This window comes from Otolemur garnettii, unplaced genomic scaffold (assembly GCF_000181295.1).
Source record: "Otolemur garnettii isolate 467f Iridium unplaced genomic scaffold, OtoGar3 scaffold00027, whole genome shotgun sequence".
NCBI classification, from domain to species: domain Eukaryota; kingdom Metazoa; phylum Chordata; class Mammalia; order Primates; family Galagidae; genus Otolemur; species Otolemur garnettii.
The window spans coordinates 20,230,717-20,258,117 of NW_003852422.1; the positions used below are offsets into that span (position 1 = coordinate 20,230,717).

Consider the following 27,401-nt stretch of genomic DNA (forward strand, 5'->3'; position numbering starts at 1 on the left):
GCACAGAATGTGAGAGCTTGAATTATAGTAATGAACATTCGTAAATTTCTTGCTAAACTTGGCAAGAGCAGAAGTGAAATCAGGGACATATTAGTCCAAGTTTATGGGGATAATGCCATGAAGAAAACCGCAAGTGTACAAATGGATTAAATGGTTTTCCTGAATAGAGAGAAACTTCACTGATAAAAAGACATCAGGGCATCCAGTAACAAGCAGAACTGCAGAAAACACTGCAAAATCATAAAATTGTGCATCAAAGTCATAAGCTGACTGTGAGAAGCAAAGAAGACCAAGTAAGCATCAATACAGAACAGATAGGAAAAGCTTAACGGAAAAAATCTGGGCCGACTCATTGCTCTTGCATTACAACAGTGCACCAGCTCACACAGAATTTCCCATTTGGCCATTTCCTAACTGGCTGTTATTTCTCGAGACATTCCATGGTTCAAAGAAAAAGTGTTCTTCACTATAGAATAGCACTTGGCTACCTATCCATCTATTTATTTATTTAAAGAATAAGGGTCTGGGCGGCACCTGTGACTCAAAGGAATAGGGCACCGGCCCCAAATGCCGGAGGTGGCAGGTTCAAACCCAGCCCCGGCTAAAAACTGCAAAATAAATAAATAAATGAATAAAAGAATAAGGGTCTCACTCTCTCACATAGGTTAGAATGCAATGGAGTGATCATAGTTCACTGCAGTCTTAACTCCTGGCCTCAAGTCATCCTGTGATATTTCTACCTCAGCCTCCCAGGTAGCTAGGACTACAGGCATCCACCACCACACCCAACTGTTTAAAGTAATTATTTTTTAGAGATAGGGTATTGCTGTTTCCCAGGTTAGTCTTCAATTCCCAACCTCAAGGGATCCTAACACTTCAGCCTCCCAAAGTTCTGGAATTACAGGAATGAGCTACTGTACCCGTTCTTTACCTATACATTGTCATCTATATCTCCCCCACAATTTATAAAAAAATGTACTAGTGGCTCGGTGCCTGTGGCTTAAGTGGCTAAGGTGCCAGCCACATACACCTAAGGTAGCGGGTTTGAATCCCCAGCCCAGGCCCGCCAAAAACAACAATGACCACTGCAACCAAAAAATAGCCGGGCGTTGTGGTGGGCGCCTGTGGTCCCAGCTACTTGGGAGGCTGAGGCAGGAGACTCACTTGAGCCCAGGAGTTGGAGGTTGCTGTGAGCTATGATGCCACAGCACAGGGGGACAGCTTGAGGCTCTCTCTCAAAAAAAAAAAAAATGTACTAGTAATGACCATGATATTCTTTTTATTGAAAAGCAATGTAAAATAGCTTTAGAAATAAAGGAAGATAATATTTTACATTATTTGTCATGAACATTTTTATGCATTGTGCCAGAATTTACTTCCCCCAACTATCTTTGCTTTATCTGAAACATTTCACATTTGTTTAACATATTATTTAATATATTTTAATTATTTAATATATATTAGTGTTTAATTTAGAGGTGCTTAATAAACTGTTAATCTTAGAACAATAGCACTCCCTTTGCTTGACGTTTCTTCTGAACATGCTTATTTATGTACAATGGGGAAATCTGGTCCCCGTCTCTTCCATTCAGCCAACAGTTCCATCTGTACGTCCTCTGGTAGTTCATAGAAAACTTGAGGATCGATGTCAGAAGGAAAAGTGATTTTCTCATCAAATGAATCCTGCTCTCTATTTTCTGTAAGTCCTTCATGATGAGAGGCCATTGTTTGCTTATGACAATTACCTGCAGTTTGGTTTTTGGAGAAAAGCTGCTCACTCTGCAAATTTGGAAGTGAATGGAAAACAGATACAGCAGGGTTTGTATTTGGAAGTTGGAATCTTTGAGGCTCTTTAGGTCCTTGACTCATTCGTTCACCTTTTAATCTATTATCTAAATAATATGAATAATCCTTTTGGCTAGAGCGATAAGATGAACTACTGCTATTTAAGCCTGATGTTCCAGGTTCACAAGAAGATACAGAGGATGCCTGTTTGCTACTGAATAAGGGATTTCTAGGATTTATGGGACTATCTTGTGTTCGTTTTGGAGAAAAGAAAGACAATACTCCTCTAGAGGCATGTAATGGACAACTCAAATTTTCTTTCCCTTGAAATTTTTCTCTACATTTTTCAGATAGGATTTCTTCTTGAATATCTACTGGAAGCTGCTTGAAGACTTCTTGGTCAACACCCTCAGGAAGTGAACACAGTGCAGATTCATTATTATCTTTTCCTTTAGAAAAATCTGTAGTATCTAATGGAGACTCCTCAGTCTTTGTACTTTCGATTTTTCCACTTTGTAGAAAATCATGGTTTATTTCTTTATCTTTGGAAAAATCTTCCATGTGCGTGTCTTTCATTTTCTAAAACACAAAGATAACAGAATAATTTAGGAATCTGCCATCTTTTAAATATCTGTGCTGCTAAGTGTGCCTATCCTGTAGCTATCATCTGACAACATGCTTCCATCCTACTCAACAACTTCAATCCTTGTGGCCATTTCCAAACAACTTGAGATCCCCCTTCACAATTAGTCACACTGTTGTGTGGATTTTTGTTCACTATTCCAAGAAGAGGGTTCCTTCCTACATAACAAACCAGAAGTAAATAGACATCTGGAGACCTGGGTAGATCATAACAATCATGTAGCCAAATTCTGTAAATACAAGAATGGTAGACTAGAAAAAGTAAGTTATTTACCAAAGGGTATGTTTTTAAAAATACACACATGGAGTATCAGGGTCTAGTATCCCATATATTACTATTCTATAGGGCAATATTTAACAGAAAGAAAAAGTTTTTATAGTAAAAACTCAACATCATGAAGCTATAACACTATTTTACATTTACATAAAATAAAAATTTAAAAATACCTTCAGTGCTAACTTACATAATTTTTCTACATAAAGTTTTTTATTTAAATCTCCCCTCTAACTTTAGGCACCATAGAAAGGTAAATATAGTCACATCAACGTGATATTAACTTAAAAAAAGTAAAAGGAGTAGAAGAGATTGAGCACCAACTGTATGCCAAAAACATGCAAGGTAATTTTACTTACATTTACTTCTCTATTGAACTGTAAATTAAGACCTTTAATTCCCATTCCACAGATTAATTAAAATGCAAAATATAAACACCTTTTAAAATGTAATAAATGGCATAAAAAGGGTCACAGAGAAAAGTAATTTGAAAACAATATTAATTTGCTATTTTTATAATACTATTCTTGCTTTAAACTTAAATGGAAATAGGAATATTAGTAAAATTACTGACTAAACAATAAAAAATGAGGAAAATAAAAATATTTCAAATTAAGAGTTAATCATAAACACTCATAATTTAGCAAAATGTGATTATTTTCTAAGACATCCTACATTTACAAGAGGTTCACATGTACAGTAAATGGGTTTTGTTATCGTCATTTAAAAATGTGATTAGCCTTTGCCTCTCTATTACCACACTGTTAATTTTACACCTGTAAAATCAGTAGTGAATTCTATCAATATTCAACATACTGAATATTGAATTCAACATAATTTCAAAACCAAGAAAATTTAAATACTTTAACAAAAAAATTCTGGGAAGGGTACTAGTAGCTTATGTATAAACTGACAGATAAAAAGATTTAATTTCTAATATCTGAAATATTTTCATATTTATGAGCTAATCTATCATATCCCTATATATTCTTATAAAAATGTTTTAACACTTCCAACATAGGATAGCTCCATAATGATTTTCACTTTTATTCAGTGAAGTTTATTTTTCTTTTTAGATCACAGCATATTTAAGGCCTGTCTCTATAATATGATCAATACTATAAACAAATAAATTACCTGAACAGTATCACAATATATTTAAGGCCAGCAATCATAACATGATAGATCCTATAAACAAGTGAATCATCCAAACAACTTCACCCAAAACAATCTCTAAACCGCACCAGTTAAACACTAACTTAGATTTGTAATTTAATCACGCAGATCCAGTAAGAAGTGTGCTTAGAAAGCCTAACCAAAGAGTATACTTACAAAACCATGCTTGTCAGGGTGTGAAGTTGTTGATAATGATGGCATTAAATAATAATCAATAGACCCCTTCTTAGCAGCATTTGATGCTTTCAGGTTGCAGAAGCACACATTTAGAAGGGTAAGGTGAAATGGCATCTTCACATTCACCATATTTCGAAAAAGTTTCATAAGTATATCAATCATTGGGGTCATCACATCAGAATTTCCTAAATAAAATATATAAGAAGATTATACCTAACATATATGATAATTAACACAAAGAGCTTAATATAATTTAGATTGCTTAGATTTAGATATTAGAATCCTAAATAAGTATCATAGGGCATCTAAACATTATATACTAAACTAGGACATTTCAACATTAATAATAAATGACAAATAGGTTAAAAGTTTCCACAAGATTAAAATATGTGACTTTCTGGTTATGGTAGAGTGATGTGGTAAGAAAATCCTCTCTCTAAAAAGCTACTATAAAACTGTCAAAAACAACCATTTTGGGAATCTGGAAATGAATCAAAAGCAAACAAAGTGAGAAGCACTGATTTATAAAAAGCTGCTAGTTGTCAGGTAAAGTAGGAGACAATAGCCTCACTGGCTGGGACTGTTGTGATGCCCCCTTACATAGCTGGGTTGGTATAAAAAAGCCAGCAGCTTCCCTGCCGGAGGGAGGGAACACACCTCATCTGAGGCAGAGAGGAAAAGCCCACACTCGGTGGTGTTGTCAGTAAAATGAGCAAAGCTGGTAGAAAATGAATGAGGAAATCCCACAACTGAGTGAACGATAAGTGAACATGCCAGAAACTTAACCCGGAGATCTGGAAATGACAGAACCACAGAGGAATAGATGAGCTCTCCTCACAACCCTAGCTGACTGGGAGACCGATTTCATGCATATGGAGCAGAGCCAGAGAGGACCTAAGCTCTCCGCACTCTCCTGGCTGAAATGCCTACATGCACACCCAGGAGATGCACAACACAGCCTGCTAGAAAATAAAAGTTAAGGCAGACTTGAAAATGGTCTAAATTTCTGAGGTGCTTTCCCAGTGGCAGAGGATGGAAGGCTTCCAGGCTCTAGGTTTGAGCAAAACCTTTGACCAGTGTTTGGCTAATCACTGAACTACACAGACACAGACAACTCCCTGGGCAGCCAAAATAGAAAATAAAAATTTGAGTTAAAAAATAAAACTAAGCACAGAAATCAGTGGCCACACAACACAGAAGAGGTAGATTTTAAAGATTAGATTTAGACAAATCACCAAAAAAAGGGGAAAAAACCTACAGAAAAAAAAAATCTAAATTCAAAGTTGCTACATAATCTTAAATGTCTAGTTTTCAATAAAATAACTCAAAACATACAGAAAAACAGCAAGGTGTGATCCGTACTGGGGTGGGGGGAGGAGAATAGTCAACATAAATTGACTGTAAGTTGGATTTAGCAAAGACTTTGAAGTTGCCAGAATAGATGAGGTGATGGGAGTCTTACAAGGAAAAGGCCAGGGTGGGCGTGGGGAGACAAAAACTCCCCCAATTCCATTTTAAAGTAACATCAATCCACAGAATCAAAAAGCTCAGTGGATCCCAGGTAGGATAAACACAAAGAGATTTCACACTTAGACATGTCTGTCATAAACTGCTGATAGACAAAGACAGAAAGATAAATGACTTATCACATAAAGGAAAATAACAATACAATATGGCTGTTAATTTGCCATCTCTCAGCTCCAAAGTCACCCTTCCTATTTGCTTTGCAATTATAGACTGGACTCCTTAAAAATTTTTGTAATGACCACGATGTTAAACTTCAATAGTGGAGTGCACTGGAGGAGGTGGCAGCTTGTCTTACTGGCTCCAATTTACTGCCATTTACTTTTACTCCCCTTGCATGGTCTATTTGCAGTGTGGGGACATCCAGCAGGGATCTGCCACATCACACACATGTACAACTGTGTAGTCCCTCAGCAATCTTAAGCCCCAGGCCTGGTGGTCACCTTATCATGGCCCTTCCAACTCAAATACTACAATGCTCCAGACCAGTACTATAAATACACCCCAGCTCCCTCTGCCTGCCCTCCCAAAAGGCTCAACTTGCCTCCAGCATTGTTTCCTCCAGCCCTTCCTATGTAGGCAATCATGCCCTCTATCTCTGAGCTGATAGCATTACCACCCTTTAGTCTCAATTTGCCTGCATACTACAGGGTTGTTTCTAGAAGCTTCCCAATATGGAAGACCCAGCTCATGTGTGGCCCTGGCCAATGAGCAAGTGTCCAACATCATGATTCCTTGTGTGCCCAACCACAAGCCTCAGCTCATCCATAGACGCATAGCAACTTTGGGTCAGCTCCAGGCCAGTAACTCACTGAATGTCTCCATCATTCAGTGCTCTGCAACCACGTCTTCTTGTGGAAAGGAGTCTTTCCTTTCAAGTTTGCCTTTCCTTGGATATTTTTCCTCAGCTTTAGGACGCCCTTTAGAGTTCTCTTTATACCTTTACAGTCACTCCCCTATCATAATAATCCTTTATTTGAAACTTTCCCTATTCAAATTCTTTTCCTTTTTTTTTTGAGACAGAGTCTCAAGTTGTCATCCTGTCCTAGGTAGAGTGCTGTGGCGTCATAGCTCACAGAAACCTCCAACTTGGGCTCAAGCAATCCTTTTGCCTCAGTTTTTTTTTTTTTTTTTTATCTACTTTTAGTAGAGACAGGGGGTCTTACTTTTCCTCAGGCTAGTCTTGAACTCATAAGCTCAAGCAATCCATCCACCTTGGCCTCCCAGAGTGCTGGGATTATAGGTGTGAGACACTAAGCCCAGCCCCTATTCAAATTCTTGTGTGGTTACTCTCTCCTGATTGGAAGGAGACTAAAAACACTATTATTAGCTAACTCTGTATCAGTAATAATGGAAACCAAAAGATAGTGAAATGACATATTCAAAGTATGGAAAGAAAAACACTGTCCTGAATTAATATATCCAGCCAAATTGTCGTTCAATAAAGTACTGTTTTGGTGGAGTGCCCCGTATGTTTTAGTTAAGTTGCTTGATACTATTGTTCAACTCTTCAAAAACAAACAGAACATTCTCCAGGATAAATGATATGCTAGGCCATAAAATAAGTTTTAATAAATATTAAAAGACTGAAATTATTCAAAGTATTTCTCTGATCAATATGACATTAAATTAGAAATCAACAACAGAAAAAGGTTTGGAAAATTATAAAATACTTGGAAATTAAATAACAAATTTCTAAACAAGGTTGGAGGTCAAAAAAGAATTTACAAGACATTATCAGAGGGTTCTTCTGATTCCTCCATTTTGAGCTTAATGAAAGATAAACACTACAAAATTCATGGGATATATGGAATAATAGAAAACTGTAGACTCCAAAAAGGAGGATGAGAGGGGAGTGTGGGACTAAAACTATCTAAAGGGTATATATATACATTATTTGGGTGATGGGTATACTACAAGCCCAGACTTCACTGCACAACATATACAAGTGACAAAAATGTACTTGTACCCACTAAACTTATAAAAATAAATATTTTTTCAAATACAGCTAAAGCATTACTTACTAAACTTCACTTAGTAGAGAAGAAGTATAATGCTCACCTTAAGAAACCGAGAGAAAAAGGCAAGTTAATCTTAAAGAAAGCAGAAATAGAAAAATAATAAAAATCAGAGCAGAAATAAACGAAATAAAAAATAGAAAAAGAACAGAAATGCCACTGAATGATGGATCTTGACAGAAATCCTACTGATAAGTCTTTGCTAGAATGACAAGGAAATCAGGAATGAAAAAGAGAATAATACTATAGACCCTACAAAAATTAAAAGTATTAAAGCGAATATTAACTTCATGCCAACAAGTGAAGCAACTTGGATGAAATGCAGAAATTACTAGAAGACAAAACTGACTCCAAAAAACCAAAAAATGTGAACAGATGTCTAAAAAATAAATAAATTATTATTTTAAAATCTTTCTAAACAAAAGTCCAGGACTATAAATAGCCAAAACAATTTTCTGAAAAAGAACAAAGCTAGAGAACTTGAACTACCTAATTTCAAAATGTACAGTAACCAAAACAGGGCAGAATAGGTATAAGGATAAACATATAGATCAATGAAACAAGAAAATCAAGAAATGAAATTTTATATTTATTGTTCATAAATTTTTGACAAAGATGCCCTACCAATTCAAGGGATAAAATATAGTCCTTTTTATTTTTTGCTGGCTGTGGGCACTCATGCCTGTAATCCCAGCACTGTGGGAGGATGAGAAGGGAGAATTGCTTGAGATCAGGAGTTTGAGACTTGTCTGAATGAGAGTGAGACCCCAACTCATTTAAAAAACAAACAAACAAACAAACAAAAACAACCAGCTGGGCACCACACTGCGGCCAGCACCTGTAATCCCAGCAGCTTCTGGTGCTTGAGGCAGAGGGATACCCACAGCCCAAGTCTGAGGTTGCAGTGAGCTATGATGCCTTTGCACTCTGCTCAGGTCATAGGGTGGGATTCTGTCTCAACAACAACAACAACAAAAAAAAAAAAGCAAGAAAATAAAAACAAAAAAGGAGCAAGGAAATAAAAAATAGTCTTTTGAACAAATGCTACTGGAATAACTGGATGTCCACATACCTTACACCACACATAAAGAATTAACTCAAAATTAACCCAAATATAAAACTTAAAACTATAAACCAAAGAGAAAATGTCTGTGACCTTTAAGTTAGGCAAAGAATTTTTAGATATGAAACTAAAGCCCTACCCACAAAAGAAAAACCACACCACCATCAGCAACTGTAATTAAAGGGTACTAATAACACCAAATGGTGGGGAAGATATGAAAAACTGGCACCTTCATACGCTGCTGGTGAGAACGTAAACTGCTAACAACAGCTTTGGGGAAAAGTTTGGCAGTTTCTTAAACAGTTCATCTTGTCATATGACCCAGTAATTCTTTGCAATCTACTCAATGAAAACATATAGCCACCCAATGATTTACACACAGATGTTCATTTTTTCTTTTCTTTTCTTTTTTTTTTTTTTTTGAGACAGAGTCTCACTGTCACACTGGAGAGAGTACCAGGGCATCATCATAGCTCATAGCAACCTCAAACTTCTGGGCTCAAGAGTTTCTCAGTTTTTCTATTTTTAGTAGAGACAGAGCCTTGCCTTTGCTCAGGCTGGTATCAAACTCCTGAGCTCCAACAACCCACCCACCTCGGCTTCCCAGAGTGCTAGGATTACCGGCATGAGCCACCACGCCCAGCCACAGCAACGTTTTTACTAACAGCTCCAAAACGGAAACAACCTAAATGTCCATGAAGAAGTTATCTCATACCCCATAATTATCATAGTTTTGTTTTCTTTGAACTAGGGAAACATTCTTAACTGAATATTTACTTTTATTATCTATTTTAAAATAGTGACAAAGCATTTTTGTAGTAAAAATGCCTGATAGAATAAAAATTTTAATTTCTCACTAACTACCTGTAAACACTCTACATTTTAGGAGAATCTTTCTAATTCTAAGTTTATTTTTTTCAACCTGCTAATAAAAATTTTTTTTTCCTTCATGGTACATACTACATGTAATCCTGTATGCCAATAAAATCTTAGAAAACTAGTCCATACCTCTTCCTAATTTCTGAATTACATGGGAAGGAATAGGGCACTGACGACTCTCACGACTACAGTACTTCTCAGATGAATATCGACGGAGTGTTAATCTTACTGTGTGGGGTTTCCTTCCATCTTGGCATACTCTACAAAAAGAGAAAATAGAAATAAGAAATTAGAAAAGGTATAAGACTTTTTAAAATAGTACAACAAACACCTTATTTACCTACAGGTGTCCTATATAACTAACAATTATGCACGCAGTAGATAACTAAATAGTAGGTTCTTGAATGCCCAAATAAGTATCAACCAAGTCTATGTACTAATGCTCTGAAATTTTAAATGTAAGGATCTCAGGCCTTACTCAGAATTGAGTATTCTCAGAAACAAAACAGAAAGAAGACATAATTTAACAAACTGTTTTATAATCCAAAACATAACTAAAAGCAACAAGTTAAAATTGATAAGAAATTTAAGAACTGAGAGAATCATTCACTAACAGAAGAAAATAAAAGAAAAGTACCAAAAGTTTTTTGTAACTTTTTTCTTATAAAATGAGATTACAAAAAGAAATACTTTTTGCAGAACAGGATCACTTTTGTTAAAGTCAAGAGCACTGCTCAAATCCAAGAGAGCCAGAAATTCCACCCTACATCATGGCATAGTAGAGCAATACCTTGAAAGATCAATTACATACCATATTTAGGAAGGTCAGAAGATATATATGCACCTTAGGAGATCCCTCCAAATGGTCTTGGTTTTAGTGTTGAAATAAATGTTTTAATGATTTGAAAAGCAGAAAAATCTAATTACTGGAAAAACTAACCGTATTTAACTCAAACATAAAATGCAAATACTGCACGTTGTTAAACATATTTAACTTGTAGATTTCGAATTGGTAAAATTCATTCTGTAGTTAAATAATTTTTTACTATCTCTTACTGCTTTATCACAAAACTTATTCATTGATGGCTATTTAAGATAACAAAATATCTTAAATGCTTCCTATAAATAAGTTATTGGTTTAAATACCTTCCAGTTAAACTTGTTCTATTAATTATGCAATTCAAAGAATGTGATATGCTAATTAAGACTCATTAGAAAAAGGTTGTATCATAAGCAATCTTAAACTAGTACCTAGCGGAATGATTACAACCTCATGGTTTTACACTTCTTATATGCTTACAGTATTAATCATCATATACTCTAAAGAAAAAAATAATTATACATACATACACGTATCTAATTATTTTTTTGCCAGTCACTTAGATGGGAATGCATTTCAGTCACTGAAATAAGGGGCCATGGTGTGGGAAAGGAAACTGACAAGCTGCAATATGGATTCACAGTTGATACCTCACAGTTCACAGGGTCAGTCACTTCTGGGTTCATTCTTCAAGTAAGAGAACCTGTGAAACTTACACTTCTTGTGGTTTCTCTATGTGAAGAACTGTTTCCAATGGCTAGGCATTTCTGAGCAGCCTTCCATTTAGCTGAAGCACAGCAAATGACCCAGTTTCACTAGCATACTCGCAGTCCCAACCTGAGTCATATTGCTGGAACCTGGCCATACAGCCAGTCCCACGGCATGCAGCCAACAGTCAGCTGCAGAGCTCTGCTCAAGACCTGAGCAACACAGTACATGTGACAGCAAAGCTGTATGAAATTTTACTTCATCAGTTTTCTGAGACTTGGAGCTATTCAAAATCCATTTTTTCTTTTGAGACAGAGTCTCACTCTGTTGCCCTGGATAGAGTGCCGTGGGTCATACCTCACAACAACCTCCAACTCTGGGGCTCTGGCGATCCTTCTGCCTCAGCCTCTCGAGTAGCTGAAACTACAGGTGCCCACCATGACACCCAGGTAGTTTTTTCCTATTTTTAGTAGAGATGGGGTCTCACTCTGGCTCAGACTGGTCTCAAACTCCTGAACTCAAGCCATCCACCCACCTCAGCTTCTCTGAGTTCTAGGATTACAGGTATGAGCCACCATGCCTGGTCCAAAATCTATTTTTTGTAGATACAGTTAGCCCTACTAGAATCATCAGAGAAGCACACATACTCTGTTAGACCTTGATACCCCAATTTGAGAAATTCCTAACAAGAAAAAAAGAATCAAAGAAAAGAAAAAGAGATAACTTTTTTTTTGTGGAGTATTGAGAAATACAGGTGTGATACCTGCTAATGAGCATCAAAAAACGTTCTCGTCCAGTTTATATTATGCTGTTTATATATCCACAAGCCCCACGCCTCCAGGTACCTACAGATGAGAACCCCTGCACACACCGCTCACACACAGCCCCACTTTGCCATTCCTTCCTGACACCACATCCTCTCACACAGTCTGAGGGAAAGGAGATATAAGGGTCCTTCTGCTTCCTCCATCATTGCTGCTTTAATAATGTCTTATCCTCAACCATCACAAATTTATATACCTGTTCCTAGATATAGAGTTTTTAAGTTATGGCAGAATTATTCCTTTGACTTTTTAATCTCTTACTGAAATGCAAGTTAACTATTAGGCACTGGCTTTGCAATTTAGACAGGGAAAAATTAAAACCTCTTTCTTCTCATCAAAGGACTAGAATAGCCCTAGGATTATTACAGATATCCATAAACCTCCTTTAGATAATTCTCTGAGGCTTAAAGATCCATAGTATAATCCGTATTACTGAAATTAACAACACTAGTCTACAATTCAGACAAATCCCATGATAAATGATCTATCTGAAATTGTTTAGTCTCTAGTTAATCTGTAAATTCCAAGATAAGAAGTATTAAATGAATATAGAGGATGACTTGGCAAAATGGATTGAAAATTACCTGTTCAGATTTAAACTTAAGACATGAAACTATGAAAATACTAGAAGAAAGTATAGGGAAAACACTTGAAGAAATCGGCTTGGGCAAAAATTTTATGAGGAGGACCCCTCAGGCAATTGAAGCAATGTCAAAAATACACTTTGGGGACCGGATCACACTAAAGAGTTTCTGCACAGCCAAGAACACAGTAAAAAAGCAGGTAGACAGCCCTCAGAATGGGAGAAGATATTTGCTGGTTATGTCTCTGACAAAGGTTTAATAACCAGAATCCATAGAGAACTCAAACGTATTAGCAAAAAAAAAACAAAAAACAAAAAAAACCAAGCGATCCCATCTCAGGGTGGGCCAGGGACTGGAATAGAAATTTCTCTAAAGAAGAGAGGTGCATGGCCTACAGATATATGAAAAAATGCTCTCCATCCTTAATCATCAGAGAAATGCAAATCAAAACTATTTTGAGGTACCACCTAACCCCAGTGAGATTAGCCCATATCACAAAATCCCAAAACCAGAGATGTTGGCGTGGATGTGGAGAAAAGGGAACACTTCTATACTGCTGATGGGAATGCAAATTAACTCGTTCTTTTTAGAAAGACATCTGGAGAACACTGAGAGAACTAAGAATAGACCTGCCATTTGATCCTGCAATTCCTTTATTAGGATATATCCAGAAGACCAAAAATCGAATTACAATAAAGATATTTGTATCAGAATGTTTATTGCAGCCCAATTCATAATTGCTAGGTCATGGAAGAAACCCAAATGCCCATCGACCCACGAATGGATCAATAAATTGTGGTACATGTACACCATGGAATACTATGCAGCCCTAAAGAAGGATGGAGACTTTACCTCCTTCATGTTTATATGGATGGAATTGGAAAATGTTCTTCTTAGCAAAGTATCTCAAGAATGGAAGAAAAAGTATCCAATGTACACAGCCTTATTTTGAAACTAATTCATAGCTTTTATAGGAATGTCATAACCTAATTATAGCCTTAGAATATGGGAAGGGGGGGGGGGGGGGGGTGGGGGGGATGGATGGGGGAGGGAGGGAGATTAGTGGGGTCACCTCTATGGTTTATCTTACAAGGGTACAAGTGAATCTTTCTAAAAGCAGAGTATGAACGTTTTAACTCAATAACTAAGAAAATGACATGAAGGTTATCTTGCCCACTTTGATGAGAGTATTTCATAATGTACATGAAAACAGCATACTGTACCCCATGATTGCATTAATGTACACAGTTATGCTATAAGAAATTTAAAAAAAAGAAAGAAAATTACCTGTTCAAAAGACTAGCAAGTAGTTCTTCAATCTTTTTTTTGGCTTCAACTTCTGATGAACATTTTTTAAATGAATCTTCTTCACTAAAGGACTACCAAAGAAGTGTAAATAAAACTTAATGTAAACTCAAATATTCAACTATTAACAGTGTGTATGTCCGATATTCAATACACTCTTTACTAACTTATCTCTTTAACTTAGTTTGAGGCATTTATTTCATTCATATTAGCTATTTTCAATCTGCAAGTTATTGTAGCCCACTAGAAAGTGTACTGGATGTCAGGAAAATTATAAAGCTCTAGTACCAACTCCAAGCTTTATTTTTTATGATAAAAGCAAAGCTCTTAGCCCTCTAGAACTTGAATCTGAGCTTATCCTTAGATAAGTTGTTTTAACCTTTTCAAAGTATAGTATCCTCATCTTAAAAAAAAAGAAAAGGAAAAAGAAAAAGGAAGGAAGAAGTAAACAATGGTACTACCTACCTCAAAGGTTGGTTATGAAGAGTAAATGGACAAGTGTACATGAAGCACTTAGTAAAGTGCTTGTCATAAAGGAAGAAAATCCTTTAGTGTTAACTGGGTGATTATGCCCTTCCCCATTTCCTAAATCATTGGACTACTCTAAAAAAGAGAATTCTAAAAGATTATAAGCCATTAAAATTAAGTTGTACCATATCCAATCTAAGTAGCTAACCTGAAGCTTAAAAATATTAATGCTTAAAGTTCAATTTAATAGTACTTATTAATCTGATATAATAAAGTAGCCCTCCCATAGAAAATGGATTATATGTTAACCTAACAGAATAGTAAGAACATGGTACTAAATGTAGAAATTTTTATCACAAATAATGTAATAATCAGTACTCAGTTAAGATAAATGTCACCATGTACCTGAGGTGGTCCTGAGGGTGTCACAGGAGAGTTATCCTCTCCAAAACTGAGCTTCTGGATATGGTGAGCAACTGACATCCCTAATTCTTTTACTAATATTTTAGAGGAGCAGGTTTGGAGATCATGCACACTATTGATGCCCAGGGCTTCAAGACGTTTGGTAGTTTTATAGCCAATACCTAAATAAAAATAAATATGTATAGAGTTACAATAGCTTTTCTCCTTAAAATAATGCTAATTAAAATATTATAAATATATTAATTTATATTAAAGTCATATCTTTAAGTTCTATAATTAATACAGTAGTCTCCACTTATCCAAGTGGATACTTCCCAAGACCCTCAATAGATTCCTGAAATCTATGTTTTTCCCCTTACACTACACACCTGTTCAAAGTTTAACTTACAAATTAGGCACAGTAAGAGGTTAACAATAATAAGTAAAAATGAAATGGAAAAAGTATAATAATACACCACAATAAAAGTTACGTGAATGTAGTCTCTCTCTCTCTCTCTAAATACTTTACTATTTTCAAACCATGGCTGACTACATGTAACTTAAACTGAGGAAAGAGAAACCACAGATAAGTAGGGACTATAGTTATTTTGCTAAGATCAAATGCCATTGTAAACTAGGTTGCTATTCTTCTACTCAGGGCCTGGAGTTATATGTACCTCTCTGAACCTCTGATAACATGTATAATATAATGAATACAGGGATAGCCAATAAATGCATTCTTGCTAAAATGAAAATTTTACCACCTATTCTATAATGTTACAGAAGTAATTCAGGAGTCGTGATTATTAATGTAAAAAAAGATTGTCATTAGAGCAATTTAAATTAATTAATGTGTACTTATTAGGTAACCTATTAGATTGATTCCTATATACAACACCAAACATTCATCCACAAGTCACATCCAGCAATATTTACCACTCAGAATGCAACTAAAACCCAGAAAGCAAACAATAAAAAAATCTTACAAGCAAAATTCCTAACATAAAATTTTTGTACTAACTCAATAATACTTTATTCACTAGAGAAAATACTCAAGCCAATTAGCATCTCTTTATTAATTTCATTTTTAAAAAACTATAGTTATCTGGTTTTCTTATGCAGTTTAGGCCATAAGTCAGAGAAGATGAGTGTATGGGGGGTATTATTAAAGCAAAATGCCAGTTATTTTCACAGAAGAAATTTTAAAAGGTCGGCCATTTGGCAATAAAGGAGAAAGTAGAAAGCCTGGGGGGAGGGGAAGGATACAAGAATTCAAAAGGAAAGCCAAGAAGAATATTTGCATCAGTATACAGTCCTCAGTTTATTATAACCTGACACTGTCCTTCAGTCATTCAAAAAACTTCAAATTATACTATACTAAGGAAGGCAAGGCGGTATATAATACATTTTGTAATCACAAAAACATGGGTTAAAACTGCAAAGTTATGACATCTAAAAGACAGATTTTCAGTTGTCTTAGAATGTATTTCCACAGAATTCTTTTGTAACATCTTATTCCCTGGTAATAACATAGAAATCAAGTTCAACATATCCTTTATTGATGGTCTATAAAAACAAAAGTATTTGCTCTTCAAAGATACAAGCTTGCCCCTGACCTAAACAGGTCACTAAACCCCTCAAGGAAATCCACTTCTTCATCTTTAAAATGAAGAACTTGGCATAGATGTTTTGGAAGGTCCACTGCAGTCCTGACATTTTATATATAATCTCAAAAGAAAGTGACTAAAAGACAAATTCCCAGCTCGGCGCCTGTGGCTCAAGCGGCTAAGGCACCAGCCACATACACCAGAGCAGGCAGGTTCGAATCCAGCCCGGGCCTGCCACACAACAATGACAACTACAACCAAAACATAGCTGAGCGTTGTGGCGGGCACCTGTATTCCCAGCCGAGGCAAATGAATCGCTTAAGCCCAGGAGTTGGAGGTTGCTGTGAGCTATGATGGCACAGCACTTTACCCAGGGCGACAGCTTGAGGCTCTGTCTCAAAAAAAAAAGACAAATTCCCCTCTCCAGATGCAACGGACAGTGTAAGAGTATGAACACGGGACTAGAAATAAAGGACCATGTGTTTCTATGTTGTAATTTTTATGATCATACTCTAACTATTCAAAAGTAGGTTAAACTAGAATAGTACTTCCACATATTTCCAAATACAGGTTGTTCCAGAAAACATAATTTTTTGGTTTTCTCCAAGTATATATGTCTAAGAATCAATTATACTGTATTTATAACTTTTAAAATTAAAAAATACAATAAAACCAATATATACTTTTTATATATAATTGTCTTACCAGGTATTTCCTTTATGTGGTTCAAACTGTGAATAAGATCTTGACAACTCTCAGGTAATAATACTGTTTGCTGATTTGGTTTAAAGATGCCAGAAACTAATTTTGCCAATAGTTTATTAGAAGCTACTCCAGCACAGCCAGTGAGCCCCAACTGATTATACATGGCTTCCCGCATCTCTGCTGCAATCTGAGATCCAACAAGTAGCCTGACGTGCAAGATGTCATCCAGGTTTATACCTATAAAAACAGTGAATGTTGTCAAAAGTCACAACAAAAAATTTTAATTTTCTTTCCTATAAAAAAGTTTTAAAAGGTGTGGGCTTAGTCCATCTATATCCCAAATCCTACCACCACCATCACCATCACTGCCTCTGCCATCATCACTACCTGCTATGGTTTAGATGTCTGTCCCTTCCAAACCTTCTGTTGAAATTTAATCTCCAAAGTTGGGAGTGGAGCCTAATGGGTCACAAGGGTAGATCCCTCATGAATAGATTAATGCCCTCCCTCAGGGGTGACTGAGATCTCACTCTGTTAGTTCCCAGCTGGTTGTTTAAAAGCGGCTGGCATTCCCGACCCCCCACCTTGCTTCCTCCCTCCTCGTGTGATCTCTGTACACACAAGCTCCTCTTTATGCTCCATGAATGGAAGCAGCCTGAGGCCCTCACCAGATGCAAACCCCAATCTTGAACTTTCCAGCCATTAGAATCATGAACCAAATACACCTTTTTTCTTTATAAATTACCTTAGTCTCAGGTGTTCTGTTATAGAAACACAAAACAGACTAAGAGATCACCACCACCCTGTTACACACTTGACTGATCTCTTTCATTCTTTATGGGAATACTGTAAAGTAAACAAATATAAGTGAATTCCAAGGGCCTATAATAGCAAATATACTGGGCATGCTTAATAATAAGCAAATTATGAAAACTGATTTCATAAATATTCCTACTGATATTAGCAGGAATCTGTCTGTAAGTAAGCATAAAAGTATCATCGTATAGTAAGAAAGCTAGTATCATAGATTTAAAGACCTGAATGTAAACTTCATGTACCAGCTTTACATGAAGGTGAAAACAATTTACACCTGTACATAGTTTAAATCACAGGAATGTCCAACCAGCAGCCCATGGGCCACATGCTGATTTTCTGAGGACTTTTTTGTTTATCTGTGGTATCAATTATCATGAAAAGTATGCACTGACCTTTTTTTGTTAATCAGCTTTGCTCAGTATTTGTGCATTTACTGTTTTGGCCCAACATGACTCTATTTCTTCCAATGTATAGCAGAGGAAAAAGAAAGGTTGCACACCCCTGGTTTAAAAGATCCTTTATAAAAAGTGTAGCAAAGTTATATAGAAACATATTACCTTAGGTGTAAAATGGTATTAGAGTTATGTGAAACCACTGTTATTCTCAAGATACTCATGCTAGAAGTATTTAGAGATGAACGCCATGATATCTGCAATTTACTTTTTTTTTTTTTTGGACACAGAGTCTCACTATGTCACCCTCAGCAAGGATAAGAGTGCCATGGCATCACAGCTCACAGCAACCTCCAACTCTTGGGCTTAAGCGATTCTCTTGCCCCAGCCTCCCAAGTAGCTGGGACTACAGGCGCTTGCCACAATGTCTGGCTATTTTTTGGTTGGAGTTGTCATTGTTGTTTTAGCTGGCCAGAGCCAGGTCAAACCCACCAGCTTCAGGGCATGTGGCTGGCACCATAACCACTGTGCAACAGGCACCAAGCTAGCAGTTTACTTTCAAAAGGCTCATCAAGCAACTAATCCACAGAGTGAGCAAGAGAAAACAAATGTAGCAACATGATAACACCTGGCATACCTACAAGAAAGGACATAAGAGGTACTCAGTGGACTAGTCTATCAACTTTTCTGTAGGTTCAAAAATCATTTTTTAATAAAATCTTGTATGAAAAAGGAAGACTTAATAAATCATTGGACATTTTCTTTGGGGGATATAAAATCTAACTTTATTATATTTTCTAAAACCAATAAATTCTGAATTTGCTTTAAAAGTCATATAGAAATGTATTTGGAATCTTCTCATTACTTAGCCCTTGAAAGTGACCAAAGAGCACAGGTACCAAAGACACATGAAAAGCTTCACGTCCTCTTGAAACTGCAGCTCTACTCCTCCTTTTTTGGTGGAGAACTACACTGGAGACTGATGCCCAGGTCACAAAAAAAGAGGGTAAGAAGAAACACACACTGAAAACTAGAAGCAAGAGGTTTAGTGGAGTCTCACACCAAAACAGAGTAACTTGTCTTGTATGTGGTGTGGTAAAGAGTCACCAGCTGAGTCACAAGATGTCTGAAAGGCTAATTAGTCACTGGCACCTACTGTAGCTTATTTTCAAAGTCAAATCTACCTGAAAGCATCACCAGTCATTCACACTTTAATATGTGAAGGAGATGAAACAGTCTGCTTGCTTGCTAAGAACTGGCAAAGAGTATTTGAACTGATTAAATAGGACCTTGGAGAAGATATTAGCACACAGCAGATGGCTTGGCCAAGATTCCCAAAGTGGTAACATGAGAAGTCTCAGAACAACACGAGGGTCTCAGTGCCTCAGGGGAACAGAAAGAACCATAAAAGACACATTAAAGGCAAATTTAGCCTACCTCAAAATTTTGTTTTACAGATCATTTTAGGAGAACCAAAAATTATTCTAAAAAGCATATTAACAAGCCAACACTTGCAACTTAAAGATGACCTGAAGAAGTATGGCTTTTTGTTTGTTTTAGAAATGGGATCTCACTATGTTGCCCAGGTTGGACTTGAACTCCTAGACTCAAGTGATCCTTCTACCTTAGCCTTCCAAGTAGCTGGGAATATAGGTGCAAGCTGCTGCACCCAGCTAGTATGGCTTTTTAAACAGATGAAAACCGAATGGAGAACTGAACCACATATCATTAAAACTTAATACTTACTGTGGAATAGCAACACCTAATTTTAGTTATTCTAGACAAATTACTGACAAAATACACCTCCAAAAAAATGTGTAAATCCTTCAGAATGGCAGAGCAAACTCACTGAACTTTAAGAAAGGTATGTACTTTCAGTTACTAAATAAAATGATTAAGAACCCACTCACACTGGTTATTATACACATGGCCCGATACACTCACTGCAGAAAGTTCATCACTCTGAAGCTGCTGTAGTCTCTTCTCAACCATTTCTGTTAGATCCACAAAATTTTCATCAAATCCAAGTCTCTCAACAACTGGACTAAATTCTTTCAACAATTCTACAATTAAAATAATATTGGAGCATATATGTAATTGATGTTTTAACCAGAATAAATTCAATGCTTAAAAATACATCAACTATATTGGTAAAGGTTTTTACCATTATGGTCATAGTTCTACATTATCTTTAATAAAAACCTCAGTTGATTTTTTTTTTAATGTACCGCATTCTGAGGAGAGGCAATATTTTCCAACAAGTTAAAAAATGGCAGCCCTACAGCAGTGACTCATGGCAATATATTCAGCTCAGTCTTCCACGCTATACTACTTACCTAAGCAGACTGTAGTTTACTCTTTGACACACTGCTTCAAAATCATAAGTAAACTACAATCACTGATATTTAATGTATTACAGGTACAGAAATAGTATTTTTCACCTAATAGGCAAAGATTTTTTACCTAACACTCTCATACATGCTAATACTATGCTGGGGCAACCTCATGGGCTACATATAGGCATTCAAAATTTTAAATGTAAATAACATTTGATTCAACAATAGAAACTTTATAGCTGTCCACTTAAAAGTATGCCAAAATTTCTATGTAAAAATGTCTACTATAGCATATATTTGTTAGAGCAAAAGCCTAGCAATAGCATAATAATCCATTACTATGCAGGAAAACCATATATCAATCAAAACAAGACTTTTTTAGTGAAAAAAAGGTGCAATTAATATTTATGCAGCAACAGTGGAAGATACTGCCTTCATGTCACTAAAGGTCTGGTTAAATAAATATCAGACACATACAATGGAACCCTGTGCAGGCATTAAAAAGAATGAGGAAGATTTCTCTGAACAATAAAAAAGATCATTAAGCACAAAGGCAAGACGCAGAATTGTGTGTGTTATATAATCATTTCTGTATACACTAAAAATGCCCTGCAGTTCTTGATTATCTGGACACAACCACAACTTTGCAAGAATGTGTAGGTGTACAGCCTTAATCTTTTCTGATTGGCCATCCCTTCGTCTCTTTTCCTCCCATTTTTACCCTGTCTCTTTCCCAACTCAAGTTAATCAATGTTAAAAACTTACTATATATCCTTCTGTGTTTCTCTTCTTGTTCACATACAAACATATACATATGGGAGAGTTATCAGGGTTATTGTTTTACACACTTGGAAAAATGTGATATACAACTTGTATCTTGCCTTTTAATTCACACAGTCAGGCATATCTCTATGAGTCAAATGGCACTGCACCAATGTATTCTTTTTAATGGCTATCTCCATCATATCGAAGTATTTATTTTGTCATTCTCCTCTTGATAGGCATTTTTCTTTTCACATTTCTGCCAATTATAAACCATGGTACAATGAATATTTTTGTACATGTCTTTATGTACTTATGATTTCATTTCTATTTAATATATTCCCAACAGTGATATCACTGGGTTAAAGACTATATATCTTTAATCTCAGCACATTTCTTGATTTTTTTTATTACACTGTTTTTATTTTGTGGCAAGCTTGATGGATATAAAACAATGTTACTAATTCAAATATCCTTAGTCACTAATGAATTTGAGCATATTTTTCCATGTAATTGTTGGTAGGCTCTTTTTGTCAACTGACTATTCATATCCTTTGTCCATTTTTATTAGACTTTTTTTTAAATTTCAGATTAATATGGGAGTATATACAATTAGGTTACATAGTTTGCTTTGCTAAGGTTAAAGTACAAGTTGTAGGTGTGTTCTTCACCCAGGAAGTGTGCAATATTCCCATGCAATGTATCTGCTGTGTGTAAACTGTCCTATCCCCTTGTCCCCAACATGAATTTCATTGAATTTTCTTTCATATGACCATGCAGGTGTTTAATATTGGGCTTCTTTTTCCTGTTAATTTCTAAGAACTATATACTACAAATAGTTAACCTTTTCATCTGAAAACTGCTATGATTTAATAAAACAAAAACAGAAAAAAGTAAACACAATACTGATCCTTACACATTTTGAAACCATATGTATTTGTACACATATTCTACTAGAATACTAAAACTCAAACCCAAACCATAACATGGGAGAGTTCAGCCACATTCTAATATGTAAGGTATATGTAAAAATCTAAGAAAAATTAATATACCCATTATTTTTTCTAATAGTTTATTTGAAATTAGTTTTTAATTATGCTGATCAAACATTACAGAAGCTTCTTCCAACTATCATTAATGCATTAGAGATTACCGTATTTCTTCATAATTCATTTAAAATAAACTCTCCCATTCTCTCATGTAAACCTTGTTTACATTTTGCCTGCCATCTATAAACATCAGTTGTGATAGTTCAAATCACTTCCCATTATAACTTTATTGAAAACATTACTCATTATATATAGCTGTCCTGTGATATAGTTTTTAAAGTGGACAAGCCCCCCAATAAAAAGTTATTAGAAAAAAAGAACATGGCTTATGACATTTTACATTTATAAAAAGTTTAACATAGTGAATAGGCCTCCTACCTAAAGATTAATGCTAAAAGTATGCTGCCTGTAATTTGTACCTGTAACTTTATAAGACATTTCTCTGTAACGGGTTAAGTCTTCTCCATTAACTAGTACCAGCTGCGGACACTTTTCTTTCGCCTCTCTGACAGGCATACACTTCTTGACTCCAAATTTCCTAGCTTCATAGTTGCAGGTCACCACTGAAAATTTCTGCTGAACCCCTATAAAAAATAAATATTTTAGGAGAAAACTAAGCAGGATTGAAAAAACATTTTAAAACATTAATTTGATATTATAATTGTGTAAGTTATAAGGCAATTTGTTTTAATAAAAATAAAAAGCCTAGTCTCAGTTTAAAATATAGCCTCCTTTCATCAAAATTCTACAATGCAGAAATGTCAGGTTTTCAAGCTATCTACTTATTATGAATTATAAGACACCAATATGTTCTTTTTTCATGCCTTACTTTTAATCTTTGGTTGTTTTGTCTACTTTGTGGAAGAAAGAAAGTTATTATTAAATAATAAAACACCAAATGATAGAATTACATGGTAGATCAGTTATTCAGATATAAGAGGCATCTGCACATTACAGTTCTCAAATTTAACACTTAACATAAATCCATATATTCTATGAAATCTTCAGTGATAAGACACAAATCAAACAAACCCTTCTAGGATTTTTTTTACAGACAATATAAAAGCAGGTTAATTTATACTGCTGTATAAAACTCTAGGCCATGTTTTACAAAGAATAAACCACATTAAAATAATTTAGTGCAATTATAGTAGTTGCTGCTCGAAAAACCCACTTAATTTAAGAGTAACTTGTCAATGAATATAAAGCAATGATGTGCTCTAAGGGCCAAAGTACAATTACTAGGGATCTCCTCCCAATTAACATTCCCAATTATTAAACTATTCGTAACAGCAACCTGCAGATTAGACAGTGAAAAGGCATTATGAGTTCCCTCCTTATCAAACATGATTAAATTATGATCATCTACATACTGAACAAAATTCCAGTTTACTGGTTAATTTAAGAAATAGCTAAACATCTAACATTAGGGAGACGGACATAACTTTTTTCCCCTACATGTTTGAATTTTACTTATCTTAGATAAACATTGCTCTTACAGCAGCAAGTAGTCAATTTGTTTAAGAGAAAAGCAAAAATGTTTATTTCTAAAATAGTGATAGTGGGTACCAGCCCCATATACCAAGGGTGGTGGGTTCGAACTCAGCCCAGTCCAGCTAAAATAGGAGAGGCAACTCCAACAAAAAACAGCCGGGCGTTGTGGTGGGCGCCAGTAGTCCCAGCTACTTGGGAGACTGAGGCAAGAATATCGCTTAAGCCCAAGAGTTGGAGGTTGCTGTGAGCTGTGACCCTACGGCACTCTACTGAGGGCAACAGGGTGAGACTCTGTCTCAAAGAAAATAAATAAATAAATAAAAATAAAATTGTGATAGTATAAACAAGGTAAAGAAACATTTTCACATAAAATTTTTTCATATATCAGGTTGTGTCCAAAAATACTTCATGTTAGGTTGTGCCCAAAAATATAATCACTGAGTCAAAGGTATAAAGTTCCTCAGTAAATAAAAAAGTCAGATTGATAACATTCTTAAATTTTTTTTTCTTCAACAAAGCCTACAGCACCCAGTATTCCCAAGCAATCTCCCATCCAAGTACTAACCAGGCCCGACCCTGCTTAGCTTCCAAGATCAGATTGATAAAATTCTTAACTTAGAAAGTTGTCTTTTAATTCACAATTATATAAACTCGTTACCATATGTCACCAGCCTGATTTGAGCATAGATTACTAGAGCATTTAAGTGAAAGATTACTTTTGTTTTCTCCAAGAAACTGAACATTCTCCCTCACTTCCCAATAATCATTAATTCCTACTTAACACCTTTTAAGAATTATCTACAAAGCATCTTATATATCAGTGCTAATTATTAGAAATGCCCTCAGGAGAAAAAACTTAGGTCCCCTGATTCTGACACCCTTAGTAAAGTCTTAAGATCCTAAACTTACCTTGGGATAGCAAAAATCAGTCATCCCTTTGTCCTTTAGTAAATTAGCTAGGCTGTATTGGGATTAAGCTCAACTAGGTGCAAGAGGGTAGCAGCAAGTGAACCAAAATAGCTCTTTATATTTATACTAAAAGATGAATCCATCCTGCACACATGAAAAAATCCATCTCTTTCTTCTGTATCTTTCCCAATTTAAAATATGAATAATAATGTTAAAACAAGCCAGCATATCAGTAAGTAAATACTCCATGTAAAATTTTTCTTTGAGTTTTTATGGAAAGCTTGCCCTTAGCATTTAGGGTTCTATTCAAACATTTTTAAGAATTAATTTCAGAAATGAAGGGTAGATAGAAACTTCCATTAACACGTAATAAAAGTGGTTGTTTTTAAGATGCAAGCCATGTAAAAGTTCAAGCACTGAGAAAGTGAAATCTCCCTGGCAAATTAAGCTACTCACCAGTATAAACTAAAAGTTCATCTGTTCAGTGGCTGTACTAATCAGATTTACCATTTTTTTATTGAGGCAAGGTCCAGCTGTGGCCTGCACTAGAGTGCAGTGGCACTATCACAGTTACTGCCACCTCAAACTCCTGGCTCAAGCGATCCCTCTTCTTCAGTCTCCAAAGTAGTTGCTGGGACTACAGGTGCATGCCACCAAATGAGGCTGATTTTTCTAAATGAGACAGGTCTCACTCTTGCTCAGGCTTGCCTCCAATGTCTGGCCTCAAGCAATCCTCCTGCCTCAGCCTCCCAAAGTACTGGGATTACAAGCTTGAGACGACACACCCCATTCACTGCTTATTAAATGAAGCTTATAAATTTACACTTGTTAGTAAAGCAAAGATGATCATCTATAAAATACCATAAGAACTGCTTCCAAATCTTCCTTTTTAAAATTTTTTAAAAAACCGTTAATATGGTTCATAAGTCAGAATATAATGAACATTACAAATGAGTGGATAATCTCATACTTATACAATAAAAATATTATCAATGGTCAGAGTTACCTAAAGGTTTGTCTCTTAGTTCTGGATTTGATATCATTTCTACTTGTGCATAAAAGCAATCCAGATCCAGGTGTGCTATGACTCTAGACGAAAAACTTCCTGCTGGCAACACTTGATCGTGAAATCCTGCACAATATGTGAGAAATACAAACATATGTTCAGGCTGGATACCATCTCTGAGCAACTGACAGTTTCCTAAAACATGATACTGTCCAAAGTATGAAGACTTGTAAGCTTTTTGCTTGATTTATTATGAGTCAAAGTATCTAAAAACTACAAAGACATGAAACTCCATCTACAGTAGGGTCTTCAGTCCTGATGAATTAGCATGTCTTGCTGCACTGCATTTTTCTCAGGATAGCAATAAACTTAAAGCAGAAAAGTTTTGACCAATAATGGATGAGCTAATAGCAAGAGTGAATACTATCACTTGTTAGTTTATGGTAACTTTTACCGTAAATCCGAAGGGGCAGAATAGTTGAAACAACACGGACATTAACCAACTTGAAAATTGCAAGTGGCACATCCTTACATTTAAGAAAACTGTCTAAAATATAAAATAGCAAATGACAATTTCTGGGTTCCAGCGGACTATATTTAATTCCCATACGACAGCAGAATTATCAGGTATAGCGCTAAATTTCCAGTGCCTAGAACTGTGTCTAATGAATAAACAAACACTTCGATTTTAAAAAGTAGTTTATAAAGTCACCCCTGGGGTAAGGGATGACAAAGGGGACTCTTGCTCTTAGCTCTTAACAATGGTGAAAATTGAGGCAGGCTAAATGCAGTGTAATATTCTGGGATAGATACCAGAACTGAAAAAGAACATTCAGGGAAAAAACTGATACAATCTGAAATAAGTGTAGTAAACAGTATTATTCCAATGTTATTTTCCTAGTTTTGACAAATGTGCCAAGTTGATGTTATCGTTAGGGGAAATCTATCTTGGCAACATTCAGATAAATCTAAAATTATTCCAAAATTAAACAACAACAACAAAGCAGAGCATGAAAACCAGTGTCATTGCCACCAGGGGCCTGAGTGGGACAAGGCAGGGACCAGAAGCTGGACCTGGGTCACCAAAGAGGAGACCACGGCCCACGTGCCCCCTGCTCGGTTCCGAGCCATCCATCCCTTCCTGCCAGGCTGAGGCCGGGTCTCCAACTCTGCCAAGTGAGCACCACGGCCTTCAACTTCTCCAACCATAATTCGCCGGGAACCTCGCAGTTTCGTCAGGCTGTTTGAGAGAGGCGCCGCCTCGCCTCCGTGGAGGTGAATAGAAAGGCACAGATGCGCCCTCAGCAAGCATCTGTCGTTGCCGGCGCGCCCCGCTCTGCTCCCAGAGGGTAAAGCCATCCCAGTTCGGGTACACGCCACGAAACTCGGGGCGGAGAAAGGCAGCCCTTGAAGCCGAGCTGGGCGGAGGCGGGGGCGCCCCGACGACTGCCACCCGGGCATCCGCCCGCCCCGCCCTTCTCATTTACACCCCAGGGAGGCTGCCCGGCCCCTCCAGCCCCAGCGCACCCTGCGAGCCACCTGCCGCCCCCAGGTCCTCCAGCTCCATGACCCAAGCCTCGTTCTCTTCCTCTTCGCCGCTTCCTCCCTCCTCGGGCTCCACCCCTTTCTCCATCCTGTCGCGGCCAACCGCAGCGCAGCTTCCGGCCGCTTCCGCC

The 27,401-nt window shown here is 36.4% G+C and overlaps 1 protein-coding gene across 2 annotated transcripts; it reads right to left on the bottom strand.

Moving 5' to 3' along the window:
* Positions 1 to 1,525: 1,525 nt before the first annotated feature.
* POLI (DNA polymerase iota) lies at positions 1,526 to 27,401 on the bottom strand. 2 transcript variants are annotated; one of them, XM_003788442.3, is made up of 10 exons: positions 27,253 to 27,401; positions 25,726 to 25,851; positions 22,736 to 22,900; positions 20,080 to 20,232; positions 16,962 to 17,198; positions 14,653 to 14,831; positions 13,762 to 13,853; positions 9,668 to 9,798; positions 4,034 to 4,239; positions 1,526 to 2,364 (listed from the first exon to the last, which is right to left on the bottom strand). In XM_003788442.3, the coding sequence occupies exons 1-10, from the start codon at positions 27,356 to 27,358 to the stop codon at positions 1,546 to 1,548; spliced, it is 2,214 nt and encodes a 737-aa protein (XP_003788490.1). In that variant the 5' UTR covers positions 27,359 to 27,401; the 3' UTR covers positions 1,526 to 1,545. The 2 variants fall into 2 exon arrangements, with proteins under 2 accessions (XP_003788490.1, XP_023368177.1); XM_023512409.1 differs by lacking the exon at positions 25,726 to 25,851 and having other exon boundaries at positions 1,546 to 2,364; positions 27,253 to 27,358.

Coding starts and splice junctions, on each gene's coding strand:
- POLI (XM_003788442.3), bottom strand. CDS start 27,358: ATGGAGAAAGGGGTGGAGCCCGAGGAGGGAGGAAGCGGCGAAGAGGAA. Junction 20,233..22,735: donor AATGTCTTATAAAGTTACAG/GTACAAATTACA, acceptor TTTTAATTGTAG/AATTGTTGAAAGAATTTAGT. Junction 2,365..4,033: donor ACCCTGACAAGCATGGTTTT/GTAAGTATACTC, acceptor TTTGTGTTTTAG/AAAATGAAAGACACGCACAT.